This window comes from Macaca fascicularis, chromosome 7 (genome assembly GCF_037993035.2).
Source record: "Macaca fascicularis isolate 582-1 chromosome 7, T2T-MFA8v1.1".
NCBI classification, from domain to species: Eukaryota; Metazoa; Chordata; class Mammalia; order Primates; family Cercopithecidae; genus Macaca; species Macaca fascicularis.
The window spans coordinates 41976363-41991369 of NC_088381.1; the positions used below are offsets into that span (position 1 = coordinate 41976363).

The 15007-nt window shown below is 52.8% G+C and overlaps 2 protein-coding genes across 9 annotated transcripts in view; both read right to left on the reverse strand.

The window, feature by feature from the left end:
- IGDCC3 (immunoglobulin superfamily DCC subclass member 3) overlaps nucleotides 1-6973 on the reverse strand; it is a 51393-nt gene extending 44420 nt beyond the window's left edge. For 2 of the 3 annotated variants that reach the window (XM_015452958.4, XM_005559816.5), the window contains exons 1-2: nucleotides 6613-6973; nucleotides 4058-4363 (exon numbers count right to left, since the gene is read on the reverse strand). In XM_015452958.4, coding sequence (XP_015308444.3) covers nucleotides 4058-4363; nucleotides 6613-6727 — 421 coding nt within the window. In that variant the 5' untranslated portion in view covers nucleotides 6728-6973. The remainder of the gene's footprint in view (nucleotides 1-4057; nucleotides 4364-6612) is intronic. The other variant, XM_045395606.3, reaches the window with a different exon arrangement.
- A 3454-nt stretch (nucleotides 6974-10427) lies between these two features.
- The window catches only part of IGDCC4 (immunoglobulin superfamily DCC subclass member 4), a 42312-nt gene continuing 37732 nt past the window's right edge, over nucleotides 10428-15007 (reverse strand). For all 6 annotated transcript variants that reach the window (XM_045395609.3, XM_045395608.3, XM_073996060.1 and 3 more), the window contains exons 18-20: nucleotides 14766-14994; nucleotides 13889-14050; nucleotides 10428-13365 (exon numbers count right to left, since the gene is read on the reverse strand). In XM_045395609.3, the coding sequence (XP_045251544.2) occupies nucleotides 12955-13365; nucleotides 13889-14050; nucleotides 14766-14994 (802 nt within the window). In that variant the 3' untranslated portion in view covers nucleotides 10428-12954. The remainder of the gene's footprint in view (nucleotides 13366-13888; nucleotides 14051-14765; nucleotides 14995-15007) is intronic.

The window sequence follows — 15007 nt, forward strand, 5'->3', positions numbered from 1 at the left end:
CACACTTAAACCACTGTTGGGCCTCCCCAAGCAAGATGGCCCCAGGCTGGGAGTGAGGGTAGTCCTGGCTCTTGGAGAACCCAGCCAGGATTGAGACACCTGGGACCTCATCCTAAATTAGTGGGCAATACTGAGCACCAACAGTAATACTTGGCATTTCCTAGATGCCAAGCCCTGTGCCAGGTACTTTAGACCCATCACCTCATTTACTCCTCCAATAGCCCTGACAGACGGATGGAATGGTGCACATTGTTTTCAGATGAAGGTACAGAGTCTCAAGAGGGCTAAGTAACTCCTGCCAAGGGCATTGACCATTGAGTGGCAGAGCTGGGGTTCAGACCCATGGAAGTCTGGCCCTGAAGCCCTTGTTCCAGAGGCTTCACTATGCTGCCTGAAGACCCCCACAGTGGAGGTTATGACGTGGGAGTGGTCTCTGCTAATCCCTTGCTACTCAGAATACGGCCTGTGGACCAGCTGTATTGGCAATACCTGGGCTCTTGTCAGTCCTTGGCCTAGATTATGAATTCAAAATCTGAATGTTATCAAGATTCACGGGGATTCACGGGCTCAGTAAGGTTTAGGAAGTCCTGCACTATATCACAGAGCTGAATACCCCGGTTCCCCAAGAGGCCTGAGATCAAGAATTAAGGCTAGGAAAGAGGGGCAGGGATTGAGGGTGGCAGGGACTCGGGGTGGGTCCCCCATCCTCCTCCTTGTAGCTAGTCCATCCCTTTTTGGAGTCATTCAGGCACACAGGCCTCAGGTATGAGTCAATGAACACATTCCCCAGGGTCAGCCCCTTTAGAGGGATCGAGGAGGGTCTCACTGGCCAGGCCAGGTTCAGCCCACACCCTGAGGCTTGGGAGAACCCTCAGTCCTCCCAGGAAGGGGTTAAAACAAAACAAGATGCACTCTGGCTCCAATAATTCCACTCCCTGATAGATTTCCCTGGAGAACTCCCTAAATGAATCCCAGTGAGGGAGAAAGCAGGGGCCGGGAGCAGAGTCAGGCAGTTTGCTTTTGCTGGAGATTAACCTCCATGGGCAGCCAAGATTACATTTAAAGACCATGTCAGTGAAACTGCCTTTAAATGAGGAGTGCAGTGCCGGCTCCCGTTACTGAGTGCCTCCTGCATGCCAGGCAAAGTGTGGGGTGTGCTGGTCCTCACAGCCGCCCTACCAGGCAGGATCACATGCACGTTTCACAGGCAAGGAAACTGGGATGAGGGAGCATTAACTTGTCCAGGGTCTCATCCTTAACAAGTCTCAATTTTCAGCCCCCAAACTACAAGCACATGGAGCTGCAAGGCAGAGTCTAGGGCTCCCAAGCATGAACACTCTTAAGATCTTGAGCTGTTCCATTCTAAAGGGGAAACACTTGAAACTGAAGCCCCAAAGGAATCAGCCTGCGGTGTAGCCACTCTGGCCAGGCTGTCTTTTGAGGACAGCATCTGAACCCCCTGGGATGGAAGGGCGTGCATTTCCAACCATCGGCCTCTGGCCCAGAGCTCAGATGCCCAGCAGACCCACCCACATAGACCTGAACACCCATCTGCCTCCCTGGGTTAGTCTGCTGGGTGAACTGTGAGTCTACAAGGGGTGCTTAGCATGTCCCCTCCCCACGGGCCCCTGTGGAGCAGGCAGGAGAAGCAGGGGCCTCCAGAGGCCATCTCACACCTTTTCAGAAAGGCACCCTCCTGTGTCACACAACATCTGCAGTGCCGGCAGGCACACAGGCAGGGAGTTATTACGAAGGAGGAAACCCAGGCAGCTAATCAGCTTTGGAGGTTTCTAGGGACATCAGCCTGTGAAGTGAGAAAAGGGGATCCAGCCGCACCGTTGCTTGGCATCTGAGCATTCTCCCATGGGACCACAGCCTTGCAGGGGAGAGAGGGGCCATGTCAGACTGCCAGAGCTTAGAGGCAAACCCCCCAGCTGTCTCCAGGACCCCAAAGGATTAACCAAGCTGACCCCACCCACAGCTTAATTTCTTGTACTATATTGTTAGGAGTTTAAAGAAACCAAACATCTTGAAGGTGTTACCATTTATAAAAAAGCACATTTACAATTAGCTATATATATAAGCCCCTGGGGATTTATCTCCCGGGATTCTAGGCTGGTGATACAAAGGCCTCAGCAGGGGCCATCCATATCTCAGCATTGACACAGGCCAGGGAGGGTATGGGGAGCATCTCCCTGAGGAGTCTCATCTCTCCGGTCTGCAAATCTTACTGGGGTCCCCACCCTCTGTCCACGCTTCCCTTCCTCACACCCAGCCATCTGCTCAGAGGCTGCACCAGCCTTCCCCTGCACTGCCGGGAGGGCCACGAGATGAGGGTGGCTGAGCCAGAAGTGATTTGGTCTCAAAGTCCAGGGCTGCCTCCCAGCGAGCTCCATATGGGGGCCTGGATCAGCCTTCCTCAGAACAAAGGGGTATCTTAAACCCAGCGAGAGGGCTCCTGCCTCAAACTGATTCATCACTCACCAGCCGTTCAGAGCAACTGTGCAAATGCCCTCAGAGCCAGGAAGAAACTTGTCAGCGATCAGACAGGAAAGAGGCGGCGTGCCACAGGAGCTAAGTGGGAGGGTGTGGGTTCAGGCTGCCCAGATGACAGTCCTGGCTCTTCTGCTACCAGAATGCCATTGAGTCCCCCTAAGGCTCAGTTTTCTCTTCTGTAAAAGGGGGATGATAATGACCTATCTTCCATTCTTCCAGGGCTGTTGTTACGACAAAATGAAGTAATTCATGTAAAGCACTTGGGCAGGTTGCCCAGCATGCAGCAAGTGCTTAAAAAGTGTTAGCTGGACCTGGGTGCAGGAGCTCATGCCTGTAATCCTAGCACTTTGGGAGGCTGAGGCGGGAGGATCACTTGAGGCCAAGAGTTCGAGACCAGCCCAGTCAACATGGCGAAATCCCATCTTTACCAAAAAACTCAAAAAGTAGTCGGGCGTAATGGTGCACACCTGTAATCCCAGTTACTGGGGAAGCTGAGGCACACTAATCGCTTGAACCTGGGAGACAGGTTGCAGTGAATCAAGATCATACCACTGCACTCCGGCCTGGGTGATAGAACAAGACTCCGTCTCAAAAAAAAAAAAAAGAAAAAAGAAAAAAGTGTTAACTAGAATTGTTACCAATAGTCAAAGCAGCCTCTTTAAAGGAACACCCCCTTCCAGAGATCCAGAGATATGAGATGGAGAACATTTTCTACTTGCCAAAACTTCTGTCCTTTTTCAACCATGACCTCACTGCGCACAGCTTGCCACCTCCCTGGGATACATGGAGAATTTTGATTTATGCAACACACTCCCAGTGTGCACAGATTCAACAATAACATAATTTTTGCAGGACAGGGCAGTTAAACCACAGTCATCATTTCATCACCACAACTGACGATCAAGCAGCACAAGCAAAGCACAATTCCAGAGCTGAAACATCTTGCCTCGCCTTTTCTCTCCCCTTCAAAAACACACATTAGCATGAAGGTGAGTAGGAGTGATGTCATCACTGAGATAATTCTGAAATTATCCTACCATATTGTTTTAATGCAAACTGTTAACAAGCTCCAGAATTTCATTACTGGTATATAGAGGTCTTATCCTACCCAAGGGTTTACATTAATTTAAGCACATAATTTAAAATTGAATGTAGCCAAAATTACCGTTCAAAAATGTCTTTAATCACCCTTAAAGTATGGGAATGATTTATCTTTATACACAAGAATCAAACTCAGTGAACTGGGATGCTCAAAGTATGACAGACATATGGAAACTAAGACATGCCGACCCAAGAACTGGGTAAAGCTTTCTCCCTGACTGCCCTGTGGGTGTTTGGCTACAATCTTGCCAATTCACATTCCAGTCAGTTAAACAAGCATGTGATATAATTCCACCACCACAAATCACTGCCATGCACCTCAAAACCGACCCGTGCTGAGAAATTAGTCCTCCAGAAGGCTGCATGAGATGGGACCGCACCCGCTGCCCTCGTGCCCTAGGCTGACCCTGGATCACCAGCTGGCTTCCTCAGCAAGGGAAAACAAGGGATATCCACTTACTTGCAGCCTGAATGCGAGCCTTCCGGCTGACCACCAGCCCAAAGCGGTTCTGGGCCACACACTCATAGTCACCTTCATCTGAAGGGCTGCCTCCCCGCTCCAGCCTGAAGTGATGGATCATCAAGGACCCATTGGCCAGCAAGGTGGAGTGGGTACTCTCTGGCAGCTCTACCCCATTCTTCCTCCAGGTGATTCGCACTGGAGGGGTCCCCTCCACTTTGCAGTCCAGCACTATAGGCTGCCCAGGGACGGCAACATCATCACTTGGCTCCACAGCAAATGCCAGTTCGGCAGAGTGGCCAAGACCTGCATTGGGGAAGGGGAGATGGAAGGAAATAGGGATGTTAGTGTGAAATGAGCATCCAGGAAGAACTCTACCCACATGGTTCCAAGTTCCTTGGGTCTATGCACCCCATTCCCATGTTTCTGTAATGTTAATAGGAATTCCTATTATATATAGTACTTTATGCATTACAAAGTGTCATCCAAGGCAGTACTTTACTTAATCATCAGACCATCTCAGAGATGGATATTATTTGTACCATTTCCTCTTTCACAGGTAAGAAAACTGAAGCCCAGAGACGTCAAGTGACTTGCCCAGGGTCTCACAGTCAGTAGCTGCAAAACTGAGACCCAAAAGCAAGACTGACTCCAATACAGCTGCTGCTACTTCAGTGGTCACCCTGGGTAAGCACTGAAACCTCACAGACCTTCAGGGTGTGACCTTAGGTAAAGTATTCAACATGTTCTGGCTTCTCATTCCTCATCTGTTTAGATCAAGGAAGAACAATGGGGCTTGGGTCATAGGGTTCTACGACATGATTAACTGACTCAAAGGCACTATGAAAAATTTAAAGTTCTAAAGAAATACAGAGGGACATAGTAATAAATCATGCTGCTTTTTGCTGGCCAAAACCCAACAAAGGCCTGGTCCAATGCCTGGCAGGGAGCAGGGTGTGTAGTCCCAGTACCCAGGGTACAGACTAGGTTGTGGCCCCATTGCCCCTCCCCTCTGGCACTCTGTCCTTTTGCCTTTGTCATAGGGAGAGATGAAGGTAGCAAACACCAAGTATGGTTTTCCAAAACCAAGGAAGAGGGTGCTCCTAGAACCTTTACTTCCAGCCAACCTCTCTGCTCCTGCAGGAGAAGAGAAATGAGCAGAAAAAGGAGGAGGCCAAAGAATAGATGGGGCTAAGGCCGATCAGGGAATCAGAAGCCCAGCTGGAGGGACAAGCACTCCAGTCCCAGGCATGATGAAGGCTGGAGAAGTCACCAACTTCTCCAGCAAGCAACGTACCAGACCAGTTATAACTCCACTCCAGGAGGAATGAACCCACATGGTCTGAAAGGGCAGTCACAGACCCCTCCTCACATTTCCAGATAACTAGCGATCCTGGAGCTGGCCCCTCCCCAGCAGACTAGGGCCCTCCCTGGCTGGGGGAGATGGGGAAGTGGGAGGGGAGAAAGGAGGGGCGTTTGGGTTATAGGCATTCCCCGCCCCGCGCCCCCTGCCCCCGCCCCGCGCCCCCGGCCCAGGGAGATGTAATGTTTTAAGACTTTTTAGGATCGCACTTATTCAAACCCCTGCGCATCTTCCCCATGTCATGAGTTCACCCGTCTTAGCCCCCAATCCAACCCCGGCATAGCTGTCGGGGGATAAAGTTTTTCCTTGATGCGGACGCGATCTTCTACTTCTTGGGAGATGAGTGGAGACAGAATAGCCCAGATGAGTGTCTGTGGGGAACTTGATGTGGGAGGGTAAGGGACTAGATTTGCACTCCCCTCCCGGGAGATGGGACCACTGCAGCCACTAAAGGGAAGAGCGTGGTGGTGACCGAGCTCCAGGCAGCGGAGCTGGCGGACCGCGAGAGCCAGGGGTAGGGTCTTCGCGTGTGCACGCTTCGGGGAAGGGCAGGGGCACGTGAGCATCCCCGCGGCTCGCTCGCTCTCGCTCTTGGTGGCTTCTCCTCTCCTTGCCTCACGGGCTCTGTCCCGGGTCGCTTCCTAGCCACGCGCCGCCCTCCAGGAATCTCCCTCCTCCTCTTCTCCGGCTCTCCCGCGCACTCCTCAGCCCAGTACCAGCTCCAAATGCGGGACGTGCCATCTCCGCCCAGTGCAGCTGGCAGGGTCCCGCTGTCCGCCCCCCAGACTGCTGTCCCCTGCCTCGGCTGCCTCGGGCTATATCCACGGCCGGGCACCGAGCACCCCAGCTCGTCCGCTTCGGTCGGTGCTTAGCCGTGCGGTCTCCCCTGGCTCGTTTCCCTCTGTCTCCACGCCAGCCCGCTCCGCTTGCTCCCGCTTCGCTGCACTCCTTGCCCCTCAGTCTGGGCTCCGGGTCCTGCCCCAGTCTTCTTCCGGGGGGCTCCGTCCTCAGCACGCCCCTAGGGCCCCCGACAGTCCGGCCTTGGTGCCCTCTCCCCGTCCCGATCCGCTGGGTCCCTCCCGTGCGGGGTCCGCGCCGCTCTCCCCGGGTCCGCCCCTCGCGCCCGCTCCCTCCCTGCTCGCCCTTCCCCTGGCTCCGTCCGCAGCCGCCTGGGCCGGACGCTTTCGCTCACCCTCGCTCGGCGCGGGCAGCAGCAGCAACAGCAGCGGCAGCAGCAGCGGCAGCAGGAGCCGGGGCCAGCGCGGGGCGGGCGGGCGGCGCGGAGACGCGGCGCGCTGCACAGCCATGGGGCTCTCGGTCCGCTCGGCTCGGCGACGCGCGGCTCCCGGGCCTCTCGCGGCTCACAGCGTCCCGCGGGGCCGGCGCCGGGGCCGGGGCTGGGGCTCCGGCCGGGGCCGAGCCCGGGCGGTGGGGGACTGGAGCCGCATGCCTGCTCAGGAGCGCGGGGGGCGCAGGGGGACCGCCGCTTGCGCCATCTTGCACCCACCCGGGCGATCTGTCAGCCTCGCCCGGGGTGCGCGCTGCACACTCGCACCGCTCGCGGCCGCCCCGCCCTCCTCCCCAGCCCGCCGCCCCCCTCCTCTCTCCTCTCCGCTCCCGGTCCCCTCCCCCTGCCCCCTCTCCCCGGAGGCCCGGTCTGGGGAACAAAAGAGCCGGCGAGCGCTTTAAGCGGCCGGACATTCCCGGCTGTGCGGCGGACGCGCCCCCTGCGCTTTGAACTGTGGCTGGAGCGGCCGGCGCCGTCCCGGGCTGCAGCCGGGTATCCCCTCCCCGCGGGCTAGCCTGGGACCTGGGGGGCTGAGGAAGTGGACACCCAGCGGACTGGGGAGTGGGTCCAGGCTGCGGAAAGACACTCACAGCTGCGGGATTTGCTCTGACCCACTCTTTCTGCTGCGCCCTCCTCCAAGTCCATATTTTAGAGATAATTCTCTAAAAAGCTGCGTAAAGTTGTCAAAGATTAAGTTTTCCATGGATTTCTGGTCCTTCCACTCAAAGGATAGATCCTGTAGCTGCAAGACTGGCTTCTCAGGGCCGAGGAGTCCTGGCGCTCCGCTGGGGAGGATTGCCTGGAGAGAGCGGACCCAGCAGGACAATGAGAGCTCTAAACGGGCCTGGCTTCCGACCTGGGTTCTGCCTGCTGCCTAGCCCAGTCACTCTCACTGAGCTCATCTGAAGGATGAAAATAATCTTATCTCTCCTGTTCATCCCTAGAGACCTTTAAACCGCAGAGGTCCTGACAAATGACCTGGTAACTGGAAAAGCACATAGAAACTTAAAATTCCCAGTAATGTTTCTGCGCCACAAAGAAGGCCCTCAATCGTTCACGTCAGAGAACGTATAAGGAGACAACATAGGTTCCATGTGAGAATGTTAGAGAAGATAAGCAAGTCTTTTAGCAGAGACATACCCATACTAGCCCTCAGAGATCTTGAATCTCAGTCATTCGCTATTAAATGGTCTTCTGTTGAGTCCAGCATGACGGACTAGTCCATCAAAATTATTGAGCAGCTACTAAGTTCTAGGAGCTAGAGATTTAAAGGTGGCAGGCTAGGCTTGGTGGCTCACACCTGTGATCCTAGCACTTTGGGAGGCCGAGGTGGGCAGATCACTTGAGCCCAGGAGTTCAAGACCAGCCAGGGCAACATGGTGAAAACTTGTCTCTATGAAAAATACAAACCTTAGCCAGGCATGGTGGTGCATGCCTGTAGTCCCTCTGTGTTCCAGCCTGGGCAACAGAGACCCTCTCTCAATCAATCAATCAATCAATCAGTGTTGGCCTAATGTATCTATTTGCTCCTTTGGCAATGGACTGAGATGGCAGAGGAAAAACTAAGTCTCTCTTTTGATACCACCTCTGGAACTTTGGGACTATGTACAAAATTAACTTTGGGCCGGGCACAGTGGCTCATGCCTAGTAATCCCAGCACTTTGGGAAGCCGAGGTGGGTGGATTACCTGATGTCAGGAGTTCGAGACCAGCCTGACCAACATGGTGAAACACCGTCTCTATTAAAAATACAAAAAAATTAGCCGGGTATGGTGGCAGGCGCCTATAATCCCAGCTACTCGGGAGGCTGAGGCAGGAAAATAGCTTGAACCCGGGAGGCAGAGGTTGCAGTGAGCTGAGATTGCACCATTGCACTCCAGCCTGGGCGACAGAGCAAGACTCTGTCTCAAAACAAACAAACAAAAAACTAACTTTGATACAGTAAGTAAGGAAGTACAGGCCTCCAGAAATCAGAGTGCCTGCAGATGGACAGGTTTACTAATGATGGGGTTGGCATAGCTCAGGAATATTCACTCTGGGTAGCTACTGGAAGATGAGCCTGAGAAGCAGGACATGAGGCATGTGAGCAGCAGGAAGCAATGGAAAAATTCTAGGTCGAGGATCCCAATGCGCCAAAGCCCTATTGGATTTCATTGTGAGAAAGGGTGGGAGTGGCGGTCTACTGGCCTTAGGAAAGGGAGGGGAAGAGCCCTCCCTGGGCCTAAAATCCTGGAACTCCCTCCTGCAGGGCTTGAATTCTCAACAACCCCTTCTTGGCTTGTCCTGGACTCTGAAGAGGTCAAATTGGTGTCTTGAATTGCTGTCATTTTAAATTCATTTTGACAAGTGTTTAATTCTTCTTTATCACAACCCTTGGTCTGAGAGTGATATGCAAATAATGGCTATTCTGCCGAGTGCAAAATGTGCAGTATCTCTCTGTCTGATCTGTCAATTAACTCTGGGTCTGGCCCACCAGCCACTTTGGGGGTGGTCCCAAGCAAAGCAGCCTCCAGCTCTTGATTCCCTCCAATAGAAAGCATGTTCTGGACTCTGTAAAGATCTTAGCAGACAGCAGCTGCCAACTGTGATGCCAAGATGTGTGTGGGGTGTGAGTGTGGAGTTTTGTGCGTGAGATTGTGTGTACATTTGCATTAACGGACAGACACAAGGGTGTTTGTGAAGGCAAGTATGCATCTACGGGTCTCTGAGCTTGTACACACAGTGCACGTGTGTGTGATTGTGTGGCCATGAATAATGTTGGTGACCAGAGTTATAAAGAATAGTTGTGGAGCCCAAATCTCTGGAGTTGTTCCCTCTTTCCTGCACCCAAAAAAGTTCAGAGAAATGTGTGCCCAGATGGAAAGAGATCCCCAGAGAGTCTAAGGAAGTGCCATCAAAGAACGCATCTTTCCTAAGTTTACATCTTTTTCCTAAGTGCCTGTTGAGGGAGGAAGATGGTTTAGTTCTTTCCCATGACCACCTGCTCTTTACCTTCAAAAACCACCATTTTGAGCTGGGTGCAGGGGCTCATGCCTGTAATTCTAGCACTTTGGGAGGCCGAGGTGGGCAGATTACGTGAGGTCAGGAGTTTGAGACCAGCCTGGTTAACATGAAACCCTGTCTCTACTAAAAATACAAAAATTAGCCGGGCGTGGTGGTGCACACCTGAAATCCCAGCTACTCGGGAGGCTGAGGCAAGAGAATCACTTGAACCCAGGAGGCACAGGTTGCAGTGAGCCGAGATCATGCCACTGCACTCTAGCCTAGGTGACAGAGTGAGATTAGTCTGAAAAAACAAACAAAACACTATTTTGGGCCAAGGGGCATAGGCTCATGCCTATAATCCGAGCACTTTTCGAAGCTGAGGCAGGAGGATGGCTTTAGCCCAGGAGTTCGAGACCAGTCTGGGTAAGATAACGAGACCACATCTCTATAAAAAAATTTTTTTTAATATTAGCCAGGCATGGTGGCATGTGCCTGTAGTCCCAGCTACTAGGGAGACTGCAGTGACAAGACTGCTTGAGCCCAGGAGATTGAGTCTGCAACGAGCTATGATTGTGCCACCACACTCCAGCATGGGCGACAGAGAGAGATCCTGTCTCAAAAACAACAACAACAACAACAACAACATTTCCCATCCCAGTAAGAAATAAACTCCATAGGGCAGAAAGGCTGAGGAAATTCTAGTCATAGTCAATGGTTCCAGAAGAGAATTCCACATTTCTGGAAAATAGTTTATTAATTCATTATAAGGACAGATACATGAATCAATGCCTTAGCTTAACACTAAAGAATATCATATTTGTAAGGAGAAGAAAAACGCTGGAAGGATAATTAAATAGTACAGCATAAACTAAATACAGATGAATAAATGAGCAAGTACTGATTACACTTGTCATGCATCAAGAAAAGGAAGATTTTTAATTGAGACTCAAAAAACTTAAGGCATCAATGGTAGGTGACAAAGGGATTAATACCCTGTAAAAGGCCAATAGATTCTTTTCTAATAAAAATACTGCTACAAAGACACAAACCTAACACTTCCAAATTACCCAGAGCCCAAATCATATATAATGCTAGTGAGAAATGGCCACTTTCTTATCAACTGTGAGTTATAGGCAGATACCAGATTTATTACTTATTTGCTTTTGAGAAACAATTTTCCACCCAACCTAATGGGTTATAAATTGTCTCATTTGCAGCTATTTAATTTAAACCAGAACCTCAGTGCCTGTTAAACAAGAACATGAAAAATGACTATGTGGTGTAATGCTAAGAGCCTACTGTTAAAACAGCCATTTAATTCAGGGCAGTTTTTTTTTTTTCCTTCTTAAAAAAAAAAAAAAATCAAACCAGCAAAATAAAATGAGGCTTTTGACCTTCAGAGCAATGATGAAACATACACAGTGGTGTTAGCCACAGCAGCGCTGAATGCTACAGAAATAGTACAAGTGACAATTCTGTCTTTAACGAGATACAAAACCAACATTAATAATCTTTAGTGTTATCATAGGCTGGCTGAAGGAGGGGGAGGAGGTGGAAATGTAGGTGCAGACATCAACAGTGAGTGACACCCGAGTGTAATAAACACAGATGCTTTCAGGGTTTGAGGAAGCCGCAACTGTGCTGAGAGACATTTCACCATTAAAAAAAAAAAAAAAAAAGGAAAAATGGATTGGTTATTTCGAATTTGGCTCAGAAGCCAGAGTTAACTCTTGATGTGCCGATCAGACACCATTAGGGAGTAAAGACCCTAACTTTCTATGCTCCTACGAGAGGGCTGAGGTGAAAAATCAAATCAATGACATTGTTTTCATTACACATAAAATAGAAGTCAAGCTTGTCCCTGTGCGGCAGGTGAACAGAAAATGACTTGAGGATTCAATTTAAAGAAAAAACAAACTGAAATGAGCTAATCCTTTTCCTGTGCAAAGACCTCCCTGCCAGCACCCCAGAGAGTGACATTTCTGTCATCCCCAACCCAGATCAAGTAAAGCTTCACAGGGTGGGAAGGGCCTCCCTGAACTCTCACTCCCCTTCTCCTCATTTAGCTTCTTCTGGAAGAAAGGCCCCAAATCATCTCCATCCAGTAAACTTGACCCCCTGCATAGAAGGGAGGGCATCTTTTAATTCTGAGCCTCTGGATCACAGTCCCCTTCCCTGTCTCAAACATTCCCCTCTGACTTGGATCCATCCATGGAGAACCCTCGGATCCCAATCCCAAAGTCAAGATGCAGGGAAGCCAGGTCTTCCCCACACCGGCCGGGCACTGGGCATGGGCGGCCTGCCTGGGGCAGGGCAAGCAGAAGCACTGAGTGAAGAGGAGGCAGGAGGATGGCAGGCGAGCGCATGGCAGCCGCGGATACAGGAGGGGCACGGGGGCCTTGAAGCACACATGAGGTAGTCACGTTGTTAGAGAAGGGTGCAGAGTTTGAACCCAGGCAGGAGAACCAGATGACACAGTCTGGGAGAGGTGCGAGAGATAGCAGAGGAAGGAAAATAGGAGAGAGGGAAGGAAAGAGTACCTGGGAGCAAGAGAAGGGCACTGGTGCTGGGAGAGTGAGGTGACTGGGAGACAGACCACTAGAGCAGCCAGGGGCAAGGAAGGAGGGCAAGAGTGAGAGAAAGCGGATTTTCAAAACCAGGCACTTCCCAAATTACAAAATTAAATGCAGAGTTGCTCAGAGGGGAGCCAGGGTCACCCTCTCTTTTTGGGCAATAAGAAGCTGGGAGGTGATGCAGCTGAAATGCTAGGCATTCAGAGTCTGCTTGCACTCAACCCAGCCAGACAGGAAAATGGGCTGGGACTGTCTTTGTCAGACAGGCATTGGAGACACTCTCAGAGTGTGTAATAAAAGGCTGGGTGATGGAGGTGGGGGCCCACAGGGCTGGGGACTGACCACTCTGGGGCACCGTCCTGACCTGGAGGACCAATCTGGCTGTAGTGACCACTGCCTGGGCCAAGGTTTCCCAGCTCACCAACCAGTACACATACATGCACTTCACACATGTGCACATCACATGTAGCTGTGTCTCGTATGTCTTTCACATGTCACATGTGTATCACAAAGAGTATGGGGGGAGTGAATAATCCATGTTTTCCTCTCCCCCCAGCCAAAGCATCTTAGGAAGCTCCAAAGGGCTTGATGATGTATCTACAGGCACACATGTGGACATGCATGGCCACAGGTGTTGCATCCTGTGTGACCCATACCTGCCTACCCCAAACTACACCCTCTGGGAGGAGCTAGGCAGAGGAGGAGGCCGGGGATCTGGGCAGGCCTGGGCTGGCTCCTAGAGGGCAGGGGGCTTTGAGCTGGCAGCTGTCTCCAGGGGTCTCCTCCAGCACTTTGCCTGGCTGGAGGTCTGGGTAGGAGCCGGAAGCACTGGCTGCCTCTGGCAAGCAGGTAAGTCTGTCTGGCCCAGGGGCTGCCAGCTCACACCCTCCCAGCTCCCTGTCCAGCCAGGCTGACCCCTGCCCTGGATCCCCAACACCCAAGATGAGATCAGGAGCCTCCGGAGGCAGGGGGTCCTCAGGCTCCAGGTCTTGGAGATGGAGGTCAGGGTTCCCGTTAGATGCACTGAAGTCAGAGTGGACAATGACTTCGGCCTCCACCTGGTTCCTGCAGGCTGGGGGTGACTTCTTCCTCCCATTGCCCTGATCAGAGCAGAGAACACCAAGTGACCATTTCTGAGAGTAATCATCAGAATGACCAGCTTACATGGGGCAGAGAGACTGACCCTTCATCAGAGTAGGTATCACATGGGAGCTGGTAAAGGATACACAGGAACTGTTCGAACCTATGCGAAGGCAGGGAATGATGGAATCTTCCCATTTGCCCTCATCCAGGAGTTTCAGGAGTACCGGACTCAGGGCCTCTGGGGAGAGGAGGAAGGGCTGAGCATGCTCAGGCCAGCCACACCCTCAGATCCACGAAACTGCTGTGGCCCACTTAGGTCTGGGTAGAGGAGGGACTGTTTTCAACCCAGGTTGAAACAGGTTCGTGCAAACTGGCCTGCCCTCCCCCTACTCAACCTTTGGAGGCTCCAGGGGTCTTCTGACTAGACTTCTATCCCCGGGGAAGTTACCACCCAGGGGTCTCCAGAGAACTCATTACTTCCTCTTCACTAGCACAGAGACCCTTTCCTCCTTTCCTGCCCCTTCCTTCCAGGACGCTGACCTTTATGGCGTCGTACACCAGAGCCTGCAGCAACAGCGTCTGCCCAGTTCCAGCAGGGGGCAGCAGGGCCCGGGTCAGAGCCGGCCGGGGGCCTGCCTGGGGCAGCTCACAGCCTGCCCAGGAGCCAGCCCAGCTCGGACCGCTTGGTTGAGCCCAAGAGATCTGCACAGGGGAAAGAAGGGGACACTAAGGGGCACAACCAGGATTGGCTGGGAGAGGGAAGCCCAGGGGAGGGAATTGGGACGGGCCCCGGGAGAGCAGGATCCAGCCTGTCACCCGCTGCTCTCTCCCTCCCCAAGGCTCAGGGAGGAGCACCGAAAGGGCTGAGAGTCAGCGGGGTAATCGAGGATGAGTCCTCCTACAGAGGAGCAGAACACCAGACGCTCTGCAAAGCCCGCGGTGTCTGAGCCAGGCGGGGAGAGAGTAAGGGAGGACGGGTCGGAGTCGGGTGGGATGTGCCACCCCTGCCAGCATGAAAGGGACCAGCCCTGCGAAGGCCTCACCTTATCCTGGTCCCAGCCCCACTTGGCCACAGTCAAGCCAACTGGCCTCTTCTCCCCACACGGGGATGGCTGGGTCATAGAGGTCTCCCCAGCTCCAGGGATGAGGAGGGAGCTGGGTGTTCTGGCTATCCTGGGTCACCTGCTGGGAGGCCCTCTCCTTCGTGAGAACCAGGCCGACCTATTCTGCCAGCGTATGGAGGCCCATGTGCTTCCCTGACCAGCCAACCATTCCGTGGAGGAGGGAGAGAGGCCCTAGCGTCTGCAGCCGGCTCCGAAGGGGAAGGTAGGGCCGTGCTCACACAGCCACGCGCTGTGCTCTGGCGCCCCTTGGTGTCCTACTTAGAAATGAGCCCCAATATGGGGCTCTGACCTACCTTTCTTTTGGAGTGACCCCGGCCTTCAGAAATACCGCCACCCATAAGGCTGTGCACTTCAGCCCTGTCCTCCACATCTGAGGGTGGCGGGGACCAGTCCTGGGGATGGGGGTGCACAAGGGACTCCAGTTCATGGGCAGCTGGGGGACTCGGGGGGCCAAGCTGAGCTCTGGAGTACAGCGCAGGATTCCCAGGGGTGGCCGTGGAGGACAGGCCTGGGAGGGATTCCCTGGAAGGGAAGA